Genomic DNA, 22,695 nt, shown 5'->3' with positions numbered 1-22,695 from the left:
CATAAAGGTATCCCTGGCCTGCAACTTTACTTATAATAATCTGTGTGGTAGGTGTCATTTGGCCCATTTTACCGGAAATTGAGGCTCAGGGAAGTGAACTGGCGTAATTTCAGTTCCGCTAGGTTTTAACACTGAATTAACTGGCTGAACCTGCGAGAGGACGGCCGGAAAGGCTCTCAGGCCTCTCCCAGCCCTCCCTTCCGGACCGGTGAGTGAGACTCCTGCCCCGCCCTGCGCGTTGGGCCCCGCCCCAGCGGCTCATGAATATGCAAGTGCGAGGAAGATATTTAAAGGCGCCGGCGCCACGCGTATATCCCTACCCGGCGCCGCCCGCCCAGTGCGTGTCCCTAGTCTGAGGCCCAGCCCCCTTCGCCTGTTTCTATCACGAGCGCCTCCAGCATGTCTGACAAACTGCCCTACAAAGTCGGTGAGTTCCAGGACCTGCAGCCGGTTGCTGCCGCTCGGCACCCGCCCGGGGCTTGTTGGTGGCGGGGGCTGCAGGGCCGACTCGGGGCGCTCTGGACCCCTGGAATCGCAGGTTCGGCGCGTTTCTGGCCGCGCGCAGCCACCTGGAAGTTGGAGTTCTCGCGCGGCCGTGAGAGGGCCGTTACGGGTGGCCGCGGACTACAAGTCCCAGCATGCCCCGCGACGCCGGGGCTGCGGCGCGGGCTGAGAGCCGCAAACAGGCGGCGTGCTCCGTGGGAGAGCACACCTGGCCGCGGCCTGGGACGGCTGGCACCTTCCGGACCCTGCTCAGTGGGCCTACTCCCGGCCTCCTGGGCCTGGACCGGACCCTGTCCAGCTGGGCGGCCCCGACGAGGTTCCACCCCTCTCTGGGCCTCCTACAGGAACGACGAGGGCACTGGTGCCCCGGAAGGTGTATGAAAAAAGGCCTGGAAAGCGAGCCCCAGGCCGGCTCCGGTCCTTTCCCCTGGGACTTTGGGCCAGTTACCCAAACTGTGGGGTCCCCCACCCCGCCGGCAGTTGCAGCCTTGCAGAAATCTTGAAGAAAATTTGGAGTGGTTAGAAAAATCCTGCTGTCCCACCGATTGAAGTGTGATACAGGGATAGTTAAACGTTTACTTAGCGTTTCCTGTGGGATCGGCCCTGCCTTCTAGGTTTATTTTAGTCTTATGGCTCTGTAGGGAAACGTTTCTCGTTTTATGATGAGAATCCTGAGGCAGAGGTAACTTGCCCTCAGTCTTACAGCTGGTGGTGATGGAGCAAGATTGGAACGCAGGCCATCTAGACCTCTGAGCGTACCCTTTCACCACTGTGTGCAAGCGAATACACGCGGAACTCTCCTAATGAATTTTCAGCAAAAACCAGTTCAGTCTGGCTAGTAGCTTTTCAAGTAACTTGGACACTATTAGACTGGGTGTGGTGGCTCACCCCTGTAATCCCAGCACTTTGGGAGGCCCAGGTGGGAGAATCACTTGAGGTCAAGAGTTTGAGACTAGCCTCGCCAACGTGGTGAAACGCTATTTCTACTAAAAACGCAAAAATTAGCCGGGCGTGGTGGCGGGCGCCTTCAATCCCAGCTACTTGGTAGGCTGAGGCAGGAGAATTGTTTGAACTGGAAAACGGAGGTTACAGTGAGCCGAGATTGCACCACCACACTCCAGCCTGGGCAACAGAGCAAGACCCTGTCTCAAAAAAAAAAAAAAAAAAAAAGACACTATTAAGTCTGGAGAATGGCATCCACGTTTATGGGACACTTGCTGTATATCTGGTGATTTACATGTGTTTACAGAATAATCTTCATAGAGGTGGACATTATCCCCTGATAGAGCATGAAACTGAGGCCCTTGGGAAGTGACTTGCAAAGATTCAGTTAAAGTAGTTCATCAACTTGCTACCAGAGTAGACTGTCTCCATTGTGTGAATGCTGAAACTGAACCCAGAAAAGTTATGTGAAGGTCACATCAATAGTAGACCTGGAATGGGGGCCTGTCGTACTGTGGAGAGATTAGTGGGTCAGGATTGGGGCCATTGGGTTACATGGGTGGAGATAAAGCTGGGTTTGGGAGAGGGGGAGCTTAGATGGGTGGGACTGGAGGAAGGAGGCCCTGCTGTATGCCAGATCTTGATCGTATGGCATTTTCTTTACTTGGGGTGTATAGCAAGCTAGGGATGATTATCCTCACTTTACAGATGAAGAAACTGATGTTTAGAGGGGCCCTTGCTATTCCTCTTGGATTGTCCTGGGGACAGGTGTTCCTGTGACTTCTGCAATTCCTTAGCTCCAGAGATTGGAGCATCTACCCTCTCCTGTGCCCTTGGAGTTGAGGGTCCCACAGAAAACCGTGGGACTGGCACAGTGTCCTTGAGGGCACCGAAGGAGTTACTTTTAGCTGGAGGGACATGTAGTGGTGGAGGGGTGGAGCTTAGCAGCACAGGGCATAACCCATTGTCCCATACAGCTGGGCCCCTCCCAGGAGGGGCCTTGAGAGGGGCCTCTGCTGCAGCCCTGCCTGACTGCCAGTTCTGGTTCTGCTGTTAATTGGCTATGGAACCTGCAGCAAACTCCTCTCTGGGTTCTTTCCTGCTTAGTAAATGCTGGGACTCAGGCTAGGTTCAGATTTGTGTTGTTTTTCTTTGCCACCCTTGTCATGTGCCAGCCCCTTTCATGGATCTTCTTTCATTCAGTTCTGATGACAGATATGGTCAGTAAACAGTTGCTGACCCCTTCTCTGAGCCAGGTCATGCTGAAGACACAAAGGTGACCCAAGGACAGGGGTGGCACAGATATGCCATTTTATGTGAGCAGATCTGCCACTTGTCTGTCTTCATGGTCACTACCCCAGTTCTGGTCTCTCTCCTTGCAGGTCTCCTGGGATCTCTTGCTCCACAGATCCACACAGCAGCCAATGGGGTCTTTTCAAAAGATAAAGCTGGTCTTTGAATGCTGGCCCCCTGAAAACTGTAGACTCCCCACTTCACTGGGACTGAAGTCCCAACTCATCTTACCCCTCTATTTGAGTCACCCTGGTGCCCTCTTTGTTCCTCTAGCAGGGATATACTAAGTTCTTTCCTGTTTCCAGGTTTTTTTCAGCACCTACTGTGTGCCAGGTACTGTATTAGGTGCTTGGGAGGAGACTTCCAGGCCGGTAACTGCTTGGGTTAAAGCCCTGAGGTAGGAATGAGTGGAGCTTGCCTGAAGTCGGTCAGGAAGCCTGTGTGTTGAGCAGCTAGTGACGGGGGAAAGTGGAGAGATGGAGGAGGGGCAGGCAGTCATGCAGATGGGGCCCGAAGATTGAGGGAAGCCATTGGAGAATTTGCTTGTTTTGTTTAGTAGAATAATGGAGGTGATGTAACTTACATTTTTAAAAGCCTCCCTCCTCTGGCTACTGTGGGGAGAATGGCATGTTAGAGCATGGGACCAGTGAAGAGGCTGTAGCAGTGTCCAACTGAGAAGTGGCAGTTTCTTTCTTTCTTGTTCTTTTTTTTTTGGAGACAGAGTCTCCCTCTTTCACCCAGGCTGGAGTGCAGTGGTGCTATTTTGGCTCACTGCAACCTCTGCCTCCTGGGTTCAAGTGATTCTCCTGCCTCAGCCTCCTGAGTAGCTGGGATTATAAGTGCCCGCCACCACGCCCGACTAATTTTTGTATTTTTAGTAGAGTTGGGGTTTCACCATGTTGGCCCAGTGGTCTGGAGCTCCTGACCTCAAGTGATCTGCCTGCCTTGGCCTCCCAAAGTGCTGGGATTACAGGCTGTGAGCCACCGTGCCCAGCCTGAGAAGTGACACTTTAGATGAAGGTGGTGAGATGCGGTTGGATTGCTTATATATTTCGCTTGTTGAGCCAGAAACATGCTGATTGAGGTGAAAGGGGAAAAGAGGAATCAAATCTTAAGTTTTTGGGCAGAGTTGCTGGTTGCATGGTGGTTTCATTTCCTAAAATGGGAAGATTGGGAGAGTAACGGGTAGTGGGGGCAAGGAGCCATGAGGACTCCAACATGACACATAATAGATCCAATTGGACATCCAAGTGGAGGTGCCGTGGAGGCGGCTGGATCACATTGAATCTCAAGTTCAGGGGAATAGTTTGGGTTGGAGATAAATATGTGGGAGTCATTCTGGTAGAGAAGGTATGTAAAGCCATAAGACTGGATGAGCTTAATTGGTAAACATTAGAGAACTGGGAGATGATGAAGCCCTGAGGGCCCCCAAAAGCTAAAGTCTTAGCTAAAGAGGAACCAGGAAGGTAGGTGGAAAAGCACAGGACAGAGTTGCAGAAGCCAAGTAAAGAAGGGGTTTCAGGGAAGGAGGACAAGTAATTTGTGCGATCTGCGCTGCTGGGAGAAACACGGTCATGGGTAATTTTGCATTAGGTGTGGAGGTCAGGCTGGTCTTGGGACAAAAGAGCAGTTTCAGTGGAGTACGGAAGTCCTTAAGAAGGAGAGGGGATGTGGAATCGGGCTCCATGGAGCAGGGATAGCTCATCTATTTTATTTTATTTTATTTTTTGACTAAGTCTCACTCTGTCACCCAGGCTGGAGTGCAGTGGCATGATCTTGGCTCATTGTAGCCTCTGCCTCCCAGATTCAAGTGATGCTCCTGCCAGCCTCCTGAGTAGCTGGGATTACAGTCACTCACCACCACACCCGGCTAATTTTTGTGTTTTTAGTAGAGACGGTGTTTCACCATGTTGGTCAGGCTGTTCTTGAACTCCTGACCTCAAGTGATCTGCCCACCTTGGCCTCCCAAAGTGCTGAGATTACAGGTGTGAGCCACCACGCCTGGCCAGCTCATCTTTGGTAACAGGAAAGAGTGCCTGGTCTGAAGCTGTAGATGACTGCTATAGGTGACTGGTGGATTCCATAGGGGAAAAGTGGCCTGGTTCTGAATTCATCTCAGTGAATTGGAAGGTGAGATTGTCATTCGATGGGGAAAGGTGTTGGAGGGTTGAGGAGAGTAGAAAATGGAAGTAAATTTACTAGGAAAATGTCATAAGATTGCTGCAATGTGCTATGTGTCTTTTATGGTCTTAACAAATGTGATGTGTTGGCCAGGTGTGGTGGCTCACACCTGTAATCCCAGCACTTTGGGAGGCTGAGGCGGGTGGATCACGAGGTCAGGAGTTCAAGACCAGCCTGGCCAACATGGTGAAACCCCGTGTCCTCTAAAAATACAAAAATTAGCTGGGCATAGTAACGCATTCCTATAATCCTAACTATTGGGGAGGCTGAGGCAGGAGAATTGCTTGAACTGGGACCCTGGAGGTGGAGGTTGCAGTGAACTGAGATCGTGCCACTGCACCCCAGCCTGGTCTACAGAGCCAGACTATGTCTCAAAAATAAATAAATAAATAAATAAATGTGATGTCTTGGTGTGGTTGTGATTGTCCTCCTGCTGGGTTCAGTGGCTCTGGTGCAGTGGAGAGTCGGGTTTAATTGGGCTGAGAGTTTTGCCAAGTGAGTTCTCAAAGGGAAAGGGGGCAGAAGGGACAGCAGAAATTGGTAGGATGAATTGAATAGAAGTTCTGACCTGACAGGCCACAGCCTTGTTGGAGCTCCCTCCAGAGAGGGAGAAACCCAGAAAGATGAGATGTGGTTAGAGTTGGGTGCTTGAAGTCCAGATTTCCAATGACGGCTGTCATTGGTGATGGCCTACCGGGGTAGGAGGGCTGGGGTGGGTGGCTTGAGTTGAGGCACAGCCAGAGTAGTCTCTCATGCAGGAGGCATGTTTCATCTCTGAAATTGTTACAATGCACTGTAGGAAGCTGACTGACTTAGATAGTTTTATTATTAAATTCTTAGATTATTAAATTCTCTATAGCATTCTTTGCCTCCCACCGCCTACCTCTTTGGGTGATTGGCAGGATCTAAGCTTCCCTAAAGATAAAAATCACCAGGAGTCTTAGGCCTGCTGAATCAGATTTTCCAGGAGAGATTTACAAGCATGCCAGAGGAGCATTCCTTATCGGGGAAGTCTGCAAACTTTGACCTAGGGACTGACTTAGGGTATGACCTTGGAAATGGACCAAGTGTAATAGGGGAGAGAGGAGGTTGAGATGGATCAGAGGGAAGAGTATTGAGATAGTGAGTTAGCTTGTAATAATATCCTTCTTTCCTGCCTGAGAATTTGAACAAATTCGAGACATTTTAGGTGGCAGATAGCACCTGAAATATACTTTTTATTACTAATAACCTTGAAGCCAGAGGATGTAGATTAGTATTTTAGGTGGCAGATAGCACCCGAAATAGTACCTTTTATTACTAATAACCTGGAAGCCAGAGAATGTAGATTAATATGAAAGCCAAATGATCCTGCTGACTGAACCCTCAGATACAGCAGTTACCCAGTCAGTTGCAGGCAAGGTAGGCCAGGGTTGGTTGGTCTCTGGAAAAGCAGAGAACACCAGCTTCCTGCAAGTGGGCAGGTGAGTGCTTGCTTGCAGAAAGAAGGGAGAGCTAAGCTGGGCACACCATTTATTCCTGTCAGTTTTACTGGTCAGGCAAGCTCACCCCACCTCCCCTGGGGCAGAGAGGCCAAGAGCATTAGTTATACGGATGAGTTCCTCCAGCTGAAAAGAAACATCAGGAGTGGGGAAGCATTTTCACGTCTAAAAGGAGATCAAGGAACTGTCATATCCAAAGTGTTAGATAGTGTTGATGAGCATTGAATCACCAGCAGTGATGACTGAGAGAGGGCTATGGAGAACCAGAAGCTAACGTCTTTAGGGAGTGAGGAGTGACCTGGAGGTTGATAGGTGTCAGCAGAAAGGCAGGGTAGTGGGAAGTGTCATGTGAGCTGTTTTCAAAGGGTCACTTCTTTATGTTGTAATTTTTGTGTCCCTGTGTGATTAAATGTGTTCTCCTGCAAGTCAGAAAGGGGCAGGTAGGCAGGGACTGTGTCTTTCTTGAGTACTCTGGCTTCATAAATACTTGTTGAACGAGTGAGAGAATGCGGTGACAGTGCTAAGCCCTGGTGTGTTGAGTCCACACGTGGATCGGGGTCCACACACAGTGACCGCCCCTCTGGGTTGGTGGGACAAAGGGGCTCACAGAACTCCCACCTGTTTCTCCCCGTAGCTGACATCGGACTGGCTGCCTGGGGACGCAAGGCCCTGGACATTGCTGAGAACGAGATGCCGGGCCTGATGCGTATGCGGGAGCAGTACTCGGCCTCCAAGCCCCTGAAGGGCGCTCGTATCGCTGGCTGCCTGCACATGACAGTGGAGACGGCCGTCCTCATTGAGACCCTCGTCACCCTGGGTGCTGAGGTGAGGCCCACAGCTGTATCACCCCAGAGTCCTTGCCCTCCCTGGATTCAGCCAGGGAAGAAGACAACTGTGCCGGGGTGGGGACCTTCCAGGTGTGGAGCCAACCCCGGGCCTGGAGGGGCTCCTCCCTCTCATTGGGTGTCCTCTCTGTTGCCCAGTGCTGCCACACTTTGTGGTGAGTGTTCTGCAGATTTTCTCCCTGGCTGGGAAGGTCACTGTTGGCTACCCTCAAGGCATCCTCCTGATGGATGCTCTGTCAGGAAAAACTCAATGCCCATGTCCTACTTAGTCCTGTAAGGGCCAGCTTGCCTTGGCCCTCCTGGGGTCACAGGCCTACCCTGGACCCATCATGGTTGGCCAGATGATGGCAGCTCTGATTGGTTCAGCCTGGGTCATGTGTGCCAATGAATGACAGCTCTCCTGAGGTCTGAGAGTCAAGAAGCAAGCTGGTTTTGCAAAGCAGGGTAGGACAGTGCAGCCAAAACCCACAGAGGGGCTCAGGGCTCAGTCCTTGGACCTCTTCTTTCTTTTCAGCATTCACTCTTGGCGGTCTGATTTTATAGCTTTAAATACTATTTATCTGGTGATGACTCCCACATTTTTGTACTAGCCTGGACTTCTCCTGGAACTCCAGACTGGCATATCCAGGAGTGGGGGCATTGATGCTACCTGGAGGTCTAGTACTCATCTCAGGCAGAACATGTTCAAACAGACTCAGGATTTTCTGCCCACTCCTCTTCCCGAAGCCTTCCCCCTCTGAGTAAATGGAACCTCCACTCCAGCCTTCTGGGTTCTCTCAGTTCAAGAATCTGGGAGTCATCTCCTCCCCACCCTTTCCTCCCTGCTCCCAACCCCTTTTACTCCAACAACTCATCCTTCAGCAAATCCTGTCAGTGCAGCCTTCAGAGTAGACCCAGGATGTGACAACTTCTCATCACCTCCACTGCTGCTGTCATATGTCTTGTCTGGAGTCTTCTCCAACAGTTTCTTCAGTTGTCTCCTTGCTGCCGACCTTTCCCTTCCACACAGCACCAGAGTGAGGTTTTAAAACTGAGTTGGATCTCGCCCCTGCTCTGGCTCCCATCTACCCACCCAGTGTCCCCAGGCTGTGATCCTAGAGCTTGCTGTGCCTAGATCCCAAGCCTGTCCCCACTACCGGAAGAGCTCTCCCTTTTCCTTGCCCAGCGTCCCTTGTGCTTTTGAGCCACTGGTGACCAACAGCCTTGTTTTGATGGCTCTTCTAGGTGCAGTGGTCCAGCTGCAATATCTTCTCCACCCAGGACCATGCAGCAGCTGCCATTGCCAAGGCTGGCATTCCGGGTGAGTCCTGCTTGCAGCTGGGACATGTGGAATTTGTGAAAGGGCTCTGCCTTCTTTGCTTCACTGACTGCTAGAGCAACAGACTTCCTTACATTACAGAAGGGGAGAGGAGTAACGGCCAAAAAATCCTAGCCCAGCGACCCATAGGAAAGAGCTGCTTTGTCCCATCATCGTCTCAAATCCTGTGGCAGTTGTTTATTGACCCAAGTCAAGCCATGTAACCAGGAAGAGCAAGATCTTATGATTGGGAACTAAATGATGAAGCGGAGGGGAAGTTCATTAAAGGAAGGATGTGGATCTCTTTCCAAAGAACTGGGGAGGGCTACGGGGCAGAAAAAGAGGTTCACTGCCTAGGGTATGGCGGTCTAAAGGACTGAGGAAGGACCAAGACTAACGAGAAAGGAGCTTTCACAGGCTGGGCACATGTCTGCTTGGACTTGGGGAGGGGAGTGGTTAGATCTGACCCAGTGATTAAATAGGATATTCACGATTCCTTCTAACCAACCATAGGTGGAGAGGAGGGGGTGGCACAGTGCTCCTTCACAGAGTGACCAGGGCTGAATGGGCATGGCACCCATTCCTCAGCCTTGACTGGGCACCGTGGCTTTCTTCTGGGAAAGGCCTTGTGGCCTTGTTTTCTTTTTTTTTTTTTTTTTTCTTTTCTCTCTCTCTCTTTTTTTTTTTTTTTTTTTGAGACGGAGTCTTACTGTCACCCAAGCTGGAGTGCAGAGGTGCGATCTGGGCTCACTGCAAGCTCCGCCTCCCAGGCTTACGCCATTCTCCGGCCTCAGCCTCTGGAGTAGCGGGGACTACAGGCGCCTGCCACTACGCACGGCTAATTTTTTTGTATGTTTAGTAGAGATGGGGTTTCACCATGTTAGTGAGGATGGTCTCGATCTCCTGGCCTCGTGATCCACCCACCTTGGCCTCCCAAAGTGCTAGGATTACAGGCGTGAGCCACCATGCCCGGCCTGTTTTCTCTTTTCTTTTCTGTGTTCTCTCTTTTCTCTCTTCTCTCTTCTCTTCTCTTTTTCTCTGAGAACGGAGTCTTGCCCTGTTGCCCAGACTAGAGCGCAGTGGTGTGATCTACTGCAATTCTTAAGACCATTGTCTGCTCCAGTTGTGGGTAGGAGCAGCTGGCTCTGCTTGGCCAGCATCCTTTGCTCACAAGAGGCTCCTGGGAACCCCACACCTGTGCCCTAGTCATGCCACATGGGAAGAGTGTGGGCTGGTGGTCAGTAACCCTTAGTTCTGGTATCTATTCTGAATTTCATGTAGAGTGACCCAAGTGCATCTTAGCCCCTCTGTGGGCATCTGTAAGTGATGATAATGGTCATGGCTGCCTCACAGGGTTTCTATGAGGAAGAATGAGATAGGGTATGGAGGATTTAGAATCATGTCTGGCAGAAAGCAAGTGCCCCATACATGGTATCTGCTCGTAGTCATTTTTTGGCCAGACTTTGCCTGAGACTGTCCTGCACAGAGGCTGCTGGTGCTCCAGTCCTTTCAGTGCAGAGCAAACCCTGGATCCTGCCTTGTAGATCCTGCTGAGGGGGAGGCATTGTGGGGCATCGAGCTCTGGTCACTTAGAGTTGATGCCTCAGTCCTTGGGGCCCAGGCAGAAGGGGGTGGGAAAGGAAATAATTATTTCCTGATATTTATATCTGCGGGGCTGTACATGGCTTCTGTCTCACTTAGTCCATACTATTTATTGTGAGCCCTATTTACAGAGGAGAAGACTGAGGCTCAGAGGAGAGAAGTGATTTGCCCAAGGTCACACAGCTGGCAAGTGGCTGAGCCAGGATTTGAACCCAGATCTATGTGGCTCCAAGTTGTGTTCTTACCACTGCTGAGTCTTCAGAGGGGCTGGAGGTGGCTGGGGATGGAAATTGGAAAGGAGGTAGTTTTGGCTCTGCCAGGGTTATTCCCTGGAGCAAGTACCGGTTGGGGACGTCCAGGCCCTGATGTGCCACTCACCCTCCAGTGTATGCCTGGAAGGGCGAAACGGACGAGGAGTACCTGTGGTGCATTGAGCAGACGCTGTACTTCAAGGACGGGCCCCTCAACATGATTCTGGATGACGGGGGCGACCTCACCAACCTCATCCACACCAAGTACCCGCAGCTCCTGTCAGGTTAGCAGGGCGGGGCAGGGGGGCTGGGTGGCGGCCTGGGTGGAGCCTGCTCGCCCACATGATGGCCGCAGGCCTGGCAGGACTCCTATCGCCTCAAGCAGCAGGATCTGGAAGATGGGAGGATGGCAGGCTCTGGCATTCATACCAGGGCCTGCTGACTTCTGAGGGTGTGAGGCTAGGGCAGCTGAGCCAGTGACCCAAGGGCAGGCACAGGGCCATGGCTGGGAATAGCTGGGAGGGAGCCAGCTTTGTTCAAAGTAGGCACAGGGAGTGTGGAGAGTGCAGAGGCCCTGAGGCAGGAATGGCTGGAGTGTTCAGGAAACAGAAAAGAGGCCCACAGGATAGCAGTGAGCAAAGGGAGCCTTCGCTGGGGGGTATGGTGTGAACTTTGATGAAGGCCAGATGTGTTAAGGCCTAATAGGCCAGTAGAAAAGTGTTTGACCTGATTCTCAGAGCAAGGGAAAATAACTGGAGGGCATTGAGAAGATTTCTCTGAGAAGATACATGTTAGAAATGGCTGCTGCATGGAGGATGTGTTGTGGTAGGGAGACTGGGAAGAAGTGACAGGGACAGGGACTAGGGCAGCGGCAGTGAGAAAAGAGAAGCTGGGAGTTGTTGGGAGGCAGAGTCACTAGGCCTGGTGGTGGCTTTCTGGTAGGAGGGCATCAGGGACTCCTCCCTCACGCTGGTCTCTGTGATTAGGGGGGCCTGTGGGATCAGTCACAGAGGTGGGAACCCAGAAAGAGGAATGGCTTTAGGGGGCAAAGATGAAGAATTTGCATGAGCACAGGTGTGGCATCTCTGAGGCTTGTCTTGTCCTCTTTTGTTTAGGCATCCGAGGCATCTCTGAGGAGACAACGACTGGGGTCCACAACCTCTACAAGATGATGGCCAATGGGATCCTCAAGGTGCCTGCCATCAATGTCAATGACTCCGTCACCAAGGTGAGCTGAGGGGCAGTGACGGCTCCTGCTGCAGTGGCTGCAGCTCAGGGCGAGGCCTCTGAAGAAGAGTGCCCAGGAAGGCTGAGGCTGGGGACATGGAGCCCTCATTTGAGGGGGCAAAAGCGGTTATAGACCAAGGCTAATGAGTGCATTTAAAAGGGGTCTCAGAGCTGGGCGTCAGGAACTTTACGGCTTTGGGAAGAAGAGCTTTCAAGTTAAGCAAGGTCTTTGACCGGGCAATCTGTCCTAGTAACTGATACCTAGGAAGGCTCCACACCAGCAGGGAAAGATTAGAGAGAAGCTCTTGGAGCCGATTGGGGTGAAGGGTGTGTGGGGGCATTGGCTGCTGGAGGGGTTCAGCCCAGGCCGGGATGCTTGGTGGGCCCACGACACCTGGGCTCTTCAGAATACTGTGAGGCCATGTGGTCCTGGCCCTAGGGCCTTGCCCGCCCCCATTGTCTCCTTACCCCCTCTCCTTTCAGAGCAAGTTTGACAACCTCTATGGCTGCCGGGAGTCCCTCATAGATGGCATCAAGCGGGCCACAGATGTGATGATTGCCGGCAAGGTAGCGGTGGTAGCAGGCTATGGCGATGTGGGCAAGGGCTGTGCCCAGGCCCTGCGGGGTTTTGGGGCCCGTGTCATCATCACTGAGATTGACCCCATCAATGCACTGCAGGCTGCCATGGAAGGTAGGATAGGGCAAGGGTTGGTTGTCAGCCACTGGGGCCAGAGGGAGGGGCAAGGCCACCATAGATGACCCACAGCCACTGTCTCTGCACAGGCTATGAGGTGACCACCATGGATGAGGCCTGTCAGGAGGGCAACATCTTTGTCACCACCACAGGCTGTGTTGACATCATCCTTGGCCGGTAGGTGCTATGGGGGTCCTGGGGAGTGAGAGAGGAGGGCAAGGTTGGGACAGCTCTCTGTCCCTGACAATCTCCCATGGGCTTGGGCTGTCTGACAGGCACTTTGAGCAGATGAAGGATGATGCCATTGTGTGTAACATTGGACACTTTGACGTGGAGATCGATGTCAGGTGGCTCAATGAGAACGCCGTGGAGAAGGTGAACATCAAGCCGCAGGTGAGAAGCTCCCGCCCTGCCAGCGGGCTGGGCAGATGGGAGTGCCGAGGAGTGCTGGCTGCCAGGGAGGGGAGTTGAGGAGATGGTGGCAACCTGTGCAGGGGCATGGGGAGAAGAGGGCCTAGCATCAGAGCCAGCTGGAGATGGCAACCTTATCCTGAGGGCAGCCGGCATCCCTGAAGGTATCAGGCAGCTGAGCTGTATGTGGCGAGCCTATAGTTTTAGAAAGATCACTCTAGCTACTATGTGCAGAATAAAAGCAACCATGGCAGGTGGTGGGGAGGGAGGCTTTTAGAGGCGGCTCATAGAATCCCTGCAGGGGATGATGGCCACCTCGGCTTGGGGAGTGCTGGGGATGGATGGACAGCATGTAGGGACAGGATGAAGGCAGAGTCACAAATGACACAGCTTTGACCAGGCACGGTGGCTCACACCTATAATCCCAGCACTTTGGAAGGCTGAAATGGGCAGATTACCTGAGGCCAGGAGTTCGAGACTATCCTGACCAGCATGGTTGAAACTCCATCTCTACTAAAAATACAAAAAAATTAGCTGGGCCAGGCGTGGTGACTCACGCCTGTTATCCCAGCACTTTGGGAGGCTGAGGCGGTCGGATCACCTGAGGTTAGGAGTTCGAGACCAGCCTGACCAACATGATGAAACCCCATCTCTACTAAAAATACAAAAATTAGCAGGGTGTGGTGGCATGCGCCTGTAATCCCAGCTACTCAGGAGGCTGAAGCAGAATTGTTTGAACCTGGGAGGTGGAGGTTGCAGTGAGCTGAGATGGCGCCATTGCACTCCAGCCTGGGCAATAAGAGTGAAACTCCGTCTCGAAAAAAAAAAAAAAGGCGGGGGGCCAGGCATGGTGGCTCATGCCTGTAATCCCAGCACTTTGGGAGGCTGAGAGGGGCAAATCTTGAGGTCAGGAGTTTGAGACCAGTCTGGCCAACATAGTGAAACCCCGTCTCTACTAAAAATACAAAAAATTAGCCGAGTGTAGTGGTGTGTGCCTGTAATCCCAGCTACTTGGGAGGCTGAGGCAGGAGAATCACATGAACCCAGCAGGCGGAGGTTGCAGTGAGCCGAGATCCTGCCATTGCACTCCAGCCTGGGTGATAGTGTGAGACTGTCTCAAAAAAAAAAAAAAAAAAAAAATTAGCTGGGCATGGTGGTGGGTGCCTGTAATCCCAGCTACTCGGGAGACTGAGACACAAGAATCGTTTAAACCTGGTAGGCGGAGGTTGCAGTGAGCCGAGATTGTGCCACTGCACTCTAGCCTGGGCAACAGAGCGAGACTCCATCTCAAAAAAACAAACAGATAAAAACAACAAAAAGGGACACAGCTTGAACCGCTGTGTGAGGAGCAGGCCCATGCACTGAGCTCGGAAAGAACAGGTTTGCATTAGGCATTGGGGCACCGAAACTGGAAGATGAGTTCTTGTGGAGGGTGTGAAGTTTTACTTGAGTTGCAATTATTGTGGGTTTATTTTTTATCTGATTATAAAAGTAGTATGTTTCTGGAAGACATTTTGGCTTTGGATCTCAAGAGCTTTAAAGTTAAGCAACCTCTTTGACTGGACAATCTCTCCTGTAATTGGTCCTTAGGAGATAATTAAGTATGTATATAGAGATGTTCATCTTTTTTTTTTTTTTTTTGAGACGGGCTCGCTCTGTTACCGAAGCTAGAGGGCAATGGCACGATTATGGCTCACTGCAACCTTGACCTCCTGGGCTGAAGGAGCTGATCCTCCTGCCTCAGTCTCCCAAGTACCTGGGACTACAGGTGTGCACTACTATACCTGGCCAATTTTTTATTTTTTGTAGAGACGAGGTCAGGCTGGTCTCAAACTCCTGAGCTTGTTATCTCCCAAAGTGCTGGGATTACAGATGTGAGCTGCTGCACCAGGCCCATCACATTTTTCAAAGGGAGAAGAGCCCATTTAATGTGAGGTCTTTGAGTTGGTGCTGTGCTGTGTTTGAGATATGATACGGAAGATACAGACAGAGTTGGCCAAAGCCCTGACACCCACCCAGTCATAGCCACACCAGAAGCCTAAGTCCCAGAGAGGCAGACAGGCAGCTCTGTGAACCCACATCCCCTACACTGCTCCCCTTGGGTGCTCTGCTCCTGCGTGGGAGTTCTCCTTGGCTAGGTCCTGCGCTAGTCTAGGATGTCAGTTCCCTGCTAGGCAGAGGGCACCTCCATCTCTGCCTAGAAGGCCTGGCACTCATCACAGTGTGGGGGTGGCCAGGGCATGCTTCTGTGGCAGCCACACCCCTGACAGCCAGCCACACCTCCTTCTGCAAAGGCATCACAGGTGAAACCTGCTACACTGGGGTGATGGACACCTTTCTGCCAAGCTGCCCTCCAAAGCTGGACTCTGTGCCCACCCTCGACATCCTTGACAGTCTTGCCAGCCTTCCGCCCAACCTTATCTCTTGTCCATCCTCTCAAGGGCCTCTGTACTCAGGCCGTATTTGACCACTCCCTGAATGCCCACTGCAGCTCCTACTTCTGCTCATCTGTCCAGACAGCTCTGTTTGTTTGGAACAGAACACATGTCCTTCTCCTTGTTCATCTTCTCAGCCCAGCTCAAGAGACCCCTTTCCGGCCAGGTGTGGTGGCTCACGCCTGTAATTCCAGCACTTTGGGAGGCCAAGGCAGGCGGATCACTTGAGGTCAGGAGTTTGAGACCAGCCTGGCCAACATGGTCAAACCCTGTCTCTACTAAAAATACAAAAAATTATCTGGGCGTGGTGGCTTATGCCTGCAGTCCCAGCTAGTCTGGAGGCTGAGGCAAGAGAATCACTTGAACCCAGGAGGTAGAGGTTGCAGTGAGCTGAGATCACGCCACTGTACTCCAGCCTGGATGACAGAGTGAGACTCCATCTCAGAAAAAGAAAAAAAAAAAAATTTATAAAAAAAAGACCCCCTTCCTGGCCAGCTCCTCAGGCAGAAGCAATGCCCACACTCTTAGTACAGATCCCTAGTGCAGCATCCATCACTGGCTTTGGTCTCTGACCCCACGTTGTACCAGGAGTGTAGAGTCCGGGTTGATGTGTCCCTGCAAGGGACTTAGATGGGTATCAGTGAGTGCTTATTGACTGAAGCATCCATCAATGCTTGATGGGCATCAGAGACCTTTCCTTGGACCAGCACTAAGCCTCTGGAGCAGCTGGGAAACCTGGGCTTTGGGGAAATGTTTGGGAGGCCACCTGAGGGTGGAGGGATGGCAAGGGAAGAGCTGAGATTGGGGAAAAAGCAAGTTTGTGTGTTCAGACAGCTGGGACAGACAGGACTGGGGCACTGAGGCTGGGGATTTCCATGTCATGTTCACTCACAAAACCAGGAGTTCTTAACCTTGGCAGTCACCTGGGAGCCACACTATGGGCCACACGAATAGGAGTCTCTGGGAATGAGGCCAGGGTATCCTCATTTTTTAAAGCTTCTGAGGTGATTCTGATGTGAGTGCCATGGCATTCAGCTTTTAGTAAGCTGCATTCAAAACTATTTCATGGTTATTGAGAACATGGGATCTGTCCTCAGACCATCCAGACTCAAATTGCAGCCTCCTCTTAGTGTGTGGCTCTGGACAAGTGACCTAACCCTTGTAAACTTCAGTTTCTAAATCTGAAATGGGGATGACAGCAGTACTGAAATTGCAGGGTTGTTTCTGGGATGAAATGTGGTAGTTACCTGTAAAGGACTTAGGACAGGGCACATGACAGTGATCATAACAATAACATTAGCAGCGGCTTAGTGAGTGCCTTGTATGCACCAAGGAAGTGTGAGCACATGAAGTTCTCACAGCAGAACTGTGCGATCTGCAGCTTAGCATTTCTTCATAAATATTGGCTAATATTTTTGTGCCAGGCCATGTGCTGGAGGTTGTTTTGGGGCAGTTCAGGAATGCCTCATGGGCACTGTTGGAGGCAGGGAGGCCTGCCAGACCAGAGGGTGGGCTGTGGCAGGGGTGGGCTGTGGGAGCGGGGTTCTGCATGCCCTCACTGTTGCCCTGCCTGTGTGTAGGTGGACCGGTACCGGCTGAAGAATGGGCGCCGCATCATCCTGCTGGCTGAGGGTCGGCTGGTCAACCTGGGTTGTGCCATGGGCCACCCCAGCTTCGTGATGAGTAACTCCTTCACCAACCAGGTGATGGCACAGATCGAGCTGTGGACCCATCCAGACAAGTACCCCGTTGGGGTTCACTTCCTGCCCAAGAAGGTGGGTTTGTTCTTCTATCTGAAGCCAAGGGTCACGTGTCTAATCCCGGGATCCCCACACAGGGTTTGCCAGAGTTTATAAAGTACTTGTCTGTCTGCCCTCTTAGAGGCCCTCATGGGGTCCTCTACAGTGCAGAAGTCATTCTCCCCATTGACAGAAGAAACTGAGGCCCACAGTGGGGAGTGACTCCCTGGAGCACAGCAGAGCGGCAGGACCAGGTGGTGAGAAGAGCCTGGGCCTTGGAGCGGGACACACCCCAGTTTGAATCTTAGCCCCACCACTTAGAGGCTGTGTAATCCAGGCAAATTCTTTCATTTCTCTGTGTCTTCGTTTTCTCATCTGTGAAATGAAGGTAATAGCACCCCCCTTCAGGATTGTGAGGATTTCCTGAGATCAGGGTCATGAATCCACACACCCACAGGGGCTGGGCAGGTGAATGAGTGACGCCGGCTGAAGAAGGACTGGAAGAGCTGAAGGGGTAAAGGGCTGGTTGCCACCAAGGAACCCAGGTCCATCTGATCGGGGCTTTTGACCTTTCAGGAGAGCCAGAGATACCAAGATCTCTATATGAAATGATTTTCAAATACAGGCAACTCATTATAATTTTATTTTTATTTTTTTGAGATAGAGTCTCACTCTGTTGCCCAGGCTAGAGTGCAGTGACGTGATCTTGGCTTACTGCAACCTCCATCTGCCAGGTTCAAGCAATCCTCCCACCTCAGCCTCTCGTAGCTAGGATTATAGGCATCTGCTACCACACCTGGCTAATTTTTTTTGTATTTTTATTAGAGATGGGGTTTTGCCATATTGGCCAGGCTGGTCTCGAACTCTTGACTTCAGGTAATCCACCCAGCTCGGCCACTGCACCTGGCCTCATTATAATTTAAAAAATAATTGGGCGGGTTAACTTGGATGTGTGTATAAACTGAGTGCAGTCTGTAGGCTGCATGTTTGTGGCCTTGTAATAAGATGATACATCCCTGGCTGGGTGCGGTGGCTCACACCTGTAATCCCAGCACTTTGGGAGGCCGAGGTGGGCAGATCATTTGAGGTCAGGAGTTGGAAACTGGCCTGGCCAACATGGTGAAATGATGTTTCTATTAAAAATACAAGTAATGAGTCTGGCGTGGTGGTGCATGCCTGTAATCCCAGATATTCGGGAGACTGAGGCAAGAGAATCGCTTGAACCCAAGAGGTGGAGGTTGCAGTGAGACAAGATTGTGCCACTGCACTCCAGCCTGGCGACAGAGTGAGACCCTGTCTCAAAAAAAAAAAAAAAAAAAGATACATCCCTAAACATGGCATCTCACTATGGCTGTGTGGTCTGCGTAACCATGATGATGAAGTCCTCTGACATGAAATCCAGTGCTCACCCTAACACCCCACGCAGTCTTCCCTTCCCTGGAGTCAGGACAGATGTTTTAGTCCTGGCTCTTCTTGGCAGTATTACAGGTGAACTTTGCTTTGTCCCTCACCCTGTCCGATCCTCGGTCTCCGTGTGAGCTAAACAGTAAGAGTAGCTCTTGCTCTTCCAGCCTTTGGCTGCTGGAGAAGCTGTGATGGGGTCTACATACCATCCCTTCATCCTTTGAAAGGCTGGTTCTGTCAACTGAGGAAGGTGCAGGAAGAGGCCTGGGGCATATGCCTCCAGAGCCAGTCAACAACTAATCTCCCTGGAGCAATGTCTTGCTGGACCAAACTTTTTACCCACAAGGACCTCAAGGCGTACCTTGTTCTGTGCAACTGGTTGTGGGGTTGAAAGATTCTCACTTGATCCCTATCTAATCCCACCTAGGAGAAATATGGCTGTGAGTTTGGTGAGGAATTGGTCAGGCCTTTGAAATGAGGCCAGGGTTGGAAGTGAAAGAGGCAAAGCTCTCACCTCCTGCCTCAGCACCTGGCCCTGTCCTTATCACTTTTCTTCATCATTGCTAACACGTGGCTTAGGGACAGGACACTCTTGGCATCATGCCTCACATGCTGTATGTAGGCAAGGGACTAGGTACCTTGGTCAACAAATGACAGAGGAGGCAGCCACCATTTATTAAGTCACCTACTTGCACTAATGACTCTGAGTAGCACTGATCTTTGTAACAGCCTTGAGAGATGAGTGATCCATCCTGTGAATGGGGAAAGTAAGGTGTAGAGATTGACTTGCTCTCACAGATGTTAAGTATTGGGCCAGGAATAGAACCTAGCTCTGTCTGTCCAAGGTGTTGACCTTATGACATGACACACACCTTCTGGTTCAGGGTGCTGGGAGAAGGAAAAGTTCTGGGCTAGTCCAGGCCAAGCAGAGGTTGATTTCAATGTGTACTATGGGGGTTGGAGGCCATCGTTCTACCTCTGGAACTGATGTGGACTCAGTTCTAGGCTGGGCCCTGGTCCTAATGTTGTCTGCCTCTCAACTGAGCATATCACCTGCAGGCTTGTTGCTTCATCTGAAGATACAAGGATAAACCCCACCCATCCTACTTCTTAAGGGTGTTTGGGAGGCTCTAATGAAACAGTAGACGTGAAACCACTTGGGAATGTAAAAGCTATGGGCTGAGCTATGGTCAAAGGCTGCCATGCCATCATGGGACAGGACAGGGTCCCTCAGGGGTAGGGAGAAGCCTCCCTCATGAGAGAGTTAGAGGCTTGCTTGTATTTAACTCTTGCCTCTGTCCTCAGTTTCTGCATAATCTCTTCAGAGCTGCTCTGGAGGCCATAAGCTGGGATGCTTGAGACACATTTTGGGGCTTTGAAGCCAGATAGACCTGGGTTCAAATCCTAGCTCTGTCATTCACTAGCTTGGTGACCATGGACAAGTCATTTCACCTTTCTGAACCTTGATTTCCTCATTTTATAAAAGGAGGATGACAGTGGATTAGAATTCTTTTGGTCACAAGTGATAGAAACACTGTTCAAACCAGTGTATCAGTTATCTATTGCTGCATAACAATCTAACCCCCAGACTTACTGGCTTCAAATAATAAATATTTATTATCTCAGTTTCTGTGGGTCAAGAATTTGAGATCAGCTTAGCTGGCTGCTTCTGACTCAGGCTCTTTCATGAGGTTGCAGTCCAGATTTTCTGCCAGGGCTGCAATCATCTGAAGGTTTGACTGGGTCTGGAAGTTCCTCTTCACATCGCTGTTGACAGGAGGTCTCAATTCCTCATGCATGGGCCTCTCCAGAGGGCTGCTTTTGCATCCTCAGGACATGGCATCTGGCTTCCTCCAGAGTAAGTCATCCAGAGGAGAGGAAAGAGGAAGCCACCGGGTCTCTATGAACTTGTATCCAAAGTCACACACCATTACTTCTGCTTTCTTCTATTCATTAGAAATGAATCACTCGGTTGGGTGGGGGGAGGCGGTGGGGATTAGGCTCTAACTCTTAAAGAAGTACCAAAGAATTTATAGATGTATTTTAATCAAAAAAGGAACCAGTTTAATCCAAAAAAGAACTTTATTCTCGGATCTGCCGGGCACGGTGGCTCACGCTTGTAATCCCAGCACTTTGGGAGGCTGAGGCGGGCAGATCACCTGAGGTCAGGAGTTCGAGAACGGCCTGCTCAACATGGTGAAACCCCATCTCTACTGAAAACAGAAAATTAGCTAGGCATGGTGGTGCATGCCTATAATCCCAGCTCCTCGGGAGGCTAAGGCAGGAGAATCAGTTGAACCTGGGATGTGGAAGTTGCAGTGAGCCGAGATTGTGCCACTGCACTTTCGGCCTGGGCGTCCGAATGAGACTCTGTCTCAAAAAAAAAAAAGAACTTTATTCTCAGATCCAAACACTGGAAACCTAGGATTCAGTGTCATCATAGCTCTGTCTGTCTCTCAGATCTGTCTTCATTTCACTTGTAAAACAGACTTGCAACTGGTGAGCTGAGACTGATAGATACCCTTCCCTGTTTAGGAATCCCAGTGGGACTGGAGCACCTTGTCTCTGCCTATCATGGAAAATATGTCCTGTGCATAGATCAATTCCAGAGAAGTGTTTTGGTTAGCTGCTTGAGTTGAAGAATGAGGAAGGGGATGTGATTGATGGTCCTGTCAGGGCTACATGGAGGGGACGGTGTGTCATGGTTCCCTTTTGAGGGGGCTAGGCAGCCAAAACAACACATTAACTGAGGCTGGATGTGAGGATAGAAAGAGTTAACATGAGTGCCACACATGGCAGATACCCCAACAGAACACTTCTGCCTCTATTGGCAGCCAGATACACGTAGGGATCCCAGAGCATGGCACTGATTGCCAGTCTTTCTTTGTTTCTCCCCAGCTGGATGAGGCAGTGGCTGAAGCCCACCTGGGCAAGCTGAATGTGAAGTTGACCAAGCTGACTGAGAAGCAAGCCCAGTACCTGGGCATGTCCCGTGATGGCCCCTTCAAGCCGGATCACTACCGCTACTGAGAGCCAGGTCTGCGCTTCACCCTGCAGCTGCTCTCCTTGCCCAGGCCCCGCCTCTCCTCCCTAAGAGCTAACGGCACCAACTTTGTGATTGGTTTGTCAGTGTCCCCCATCGACTCTGTGGGGCCGATCGCTCAGTTTTTGGCCTCTGCTGCAGCCGTCATACTGTTCCAAATGTGGCAGCAGGAACAGAGACCTCTCCTCAAGCCCCAGTCATGATGGAGGTCCCAGCCACAGGGAACTATGAACTCAGTGGTCTTGGAACAGCTCACTAAGTCAGTCCTTCCTTAACCTCGAAGTCAGTAGTGGAGTCACAAAGCCCATGTGTTTTGCCATCTAGGCCTTCACCTGGTCTGTGGACTTATACCTGTGTGCTTGGTTTACAGATCCAGTGGTTCCTCAGCCCACGACAGATGAGAAGGGGGTATATTGAAGGGCAAAGAGGAACTGTTGTTTGAATTTCCCTGAGAGTCTGGCTTAGTGCTGGGTCTTAAACCTCATAACAATGAGATTAGTACTTTTAGTCCCTGTTTTACAGGGGTTAGAATAGACTGGTAAGGGGCAACTGAGAAAGAATAGAGAAGTGACAGCCAGAGGTTGAGAGGGGCCAGAAAAACAGGAATGAATGCAGGCAGATTCCGTGAAATCTGCCACCACTTTATAACTAGATGGTTCCTATCACAACCCTGGGTCAAAAAGAGAATAATTTGACCTGTAATGTTAAAAGAAAGCAGGAAGGTGGGTAAATAAAAATCTTGGTGTCTAAAAGAATTTTGAGCCTTTATTTTATAGACAGTCCTCTGCCAACAACGTATGCCATGAATAGGGGGTTATAGTCATGCTGATGAAGCATTCATGGGGTTGTCTGCGGTGGAATGACTGCCTGTGGTCCTTAGGCTTGAAAGAATGGGTAAAGTGAAAAGGGAATTCTTGTTTTTGCTTTTTGTTTTTCTTGAGACGGAGTCTCGCTCTGTCACCCAGGCTGGAGTGCAGTGGTGCAATCTTGGCTCAATGCAACCTTTGCCTCCTGGCTTCAAGTGATCCTCCTGCCTCAGCCTCCCGAATAGCTGAGATCACACCCAGCTAATTTTTTTTTTGTATTTTTAGTAGAGATGGGGTTTTACCATGTTGACCAGGCTGATCTTCAACTCCTGACCTCAAGTGATCTGCCTGCCTCAGCCTCCCAAAGTGTTGGGATTATAGGGTTGAGCCACTGTGCCCAACTGTTTGCAGTATTTTTAAAAGTGCACTAAGTGGAGACTCACATTAAGTTCTAAAGATGTGATGTCAAGTAAAACCCTTAAGTCACACTCAGTGGCCCATGATCAGCAAGGCATGAGGGGCTAAAAACTGCTCACTCTG

The 22,695-nt window shown here is 50.9% G+C and overlaps 1 protein-coding gene across 1 annotated transcript; it reads left to right on the top strand.

The window, feature by feature from the left end:
- The first annotated feature begins 262 nt into the window (after positions 1 to 262).
- Positions 263 to 22,101, top strand: AHCY (adenosylhomocysteinase). The gene is made up of 10 exons (XM_008021346.3): positions 263 to 427; positions 7,036 to 7,226; positions 8,471 to 8,546; positions 10,531 to 10,680; positions 11,512 to 11,624; positions 12,107 to 12,314; positions 12,407 to 12,494; positions 12,593 to 12,710; positions 16,744 to 16,938; positions 21,205 to 22,101. Exons 1-10 carry the CDS (start codon positions 400 to 402, stop codon positions 21,334 to 21,336), a joined length of 1,299 nt encoding a protein of 432 aa, XP_008019537.1. The 5' UTR covers positions 263 to 399; the 3' UTR covers positions 21,337 to 22,101.
- The last annotated feature ends 594 nt before the right edge of the window (positions 22,102 to 22,695 follow it).

The sequence above is a fragment of the Chlorocebus sabaeus genome, chromosome 2 (assembly GCF_047675955.1).
Source record: "Chlorocebus sabaeus isolate Y175 chromosome 2, mChlSab1.0.hap1, whole genome shotgun sequence".
Classification (NCBI taxonomy): domain Eukaryota; kingdom Metazoa; phylum Chordata; class Mammalia; order Primates; family Cercopithecidae; genus Chlorocebus; species Chlorocebus sabaeus.
Note: the sequence above shows the minus strand (reverse complement) of the source record. Positions and strands in the feature narration are given on the sequence as shown.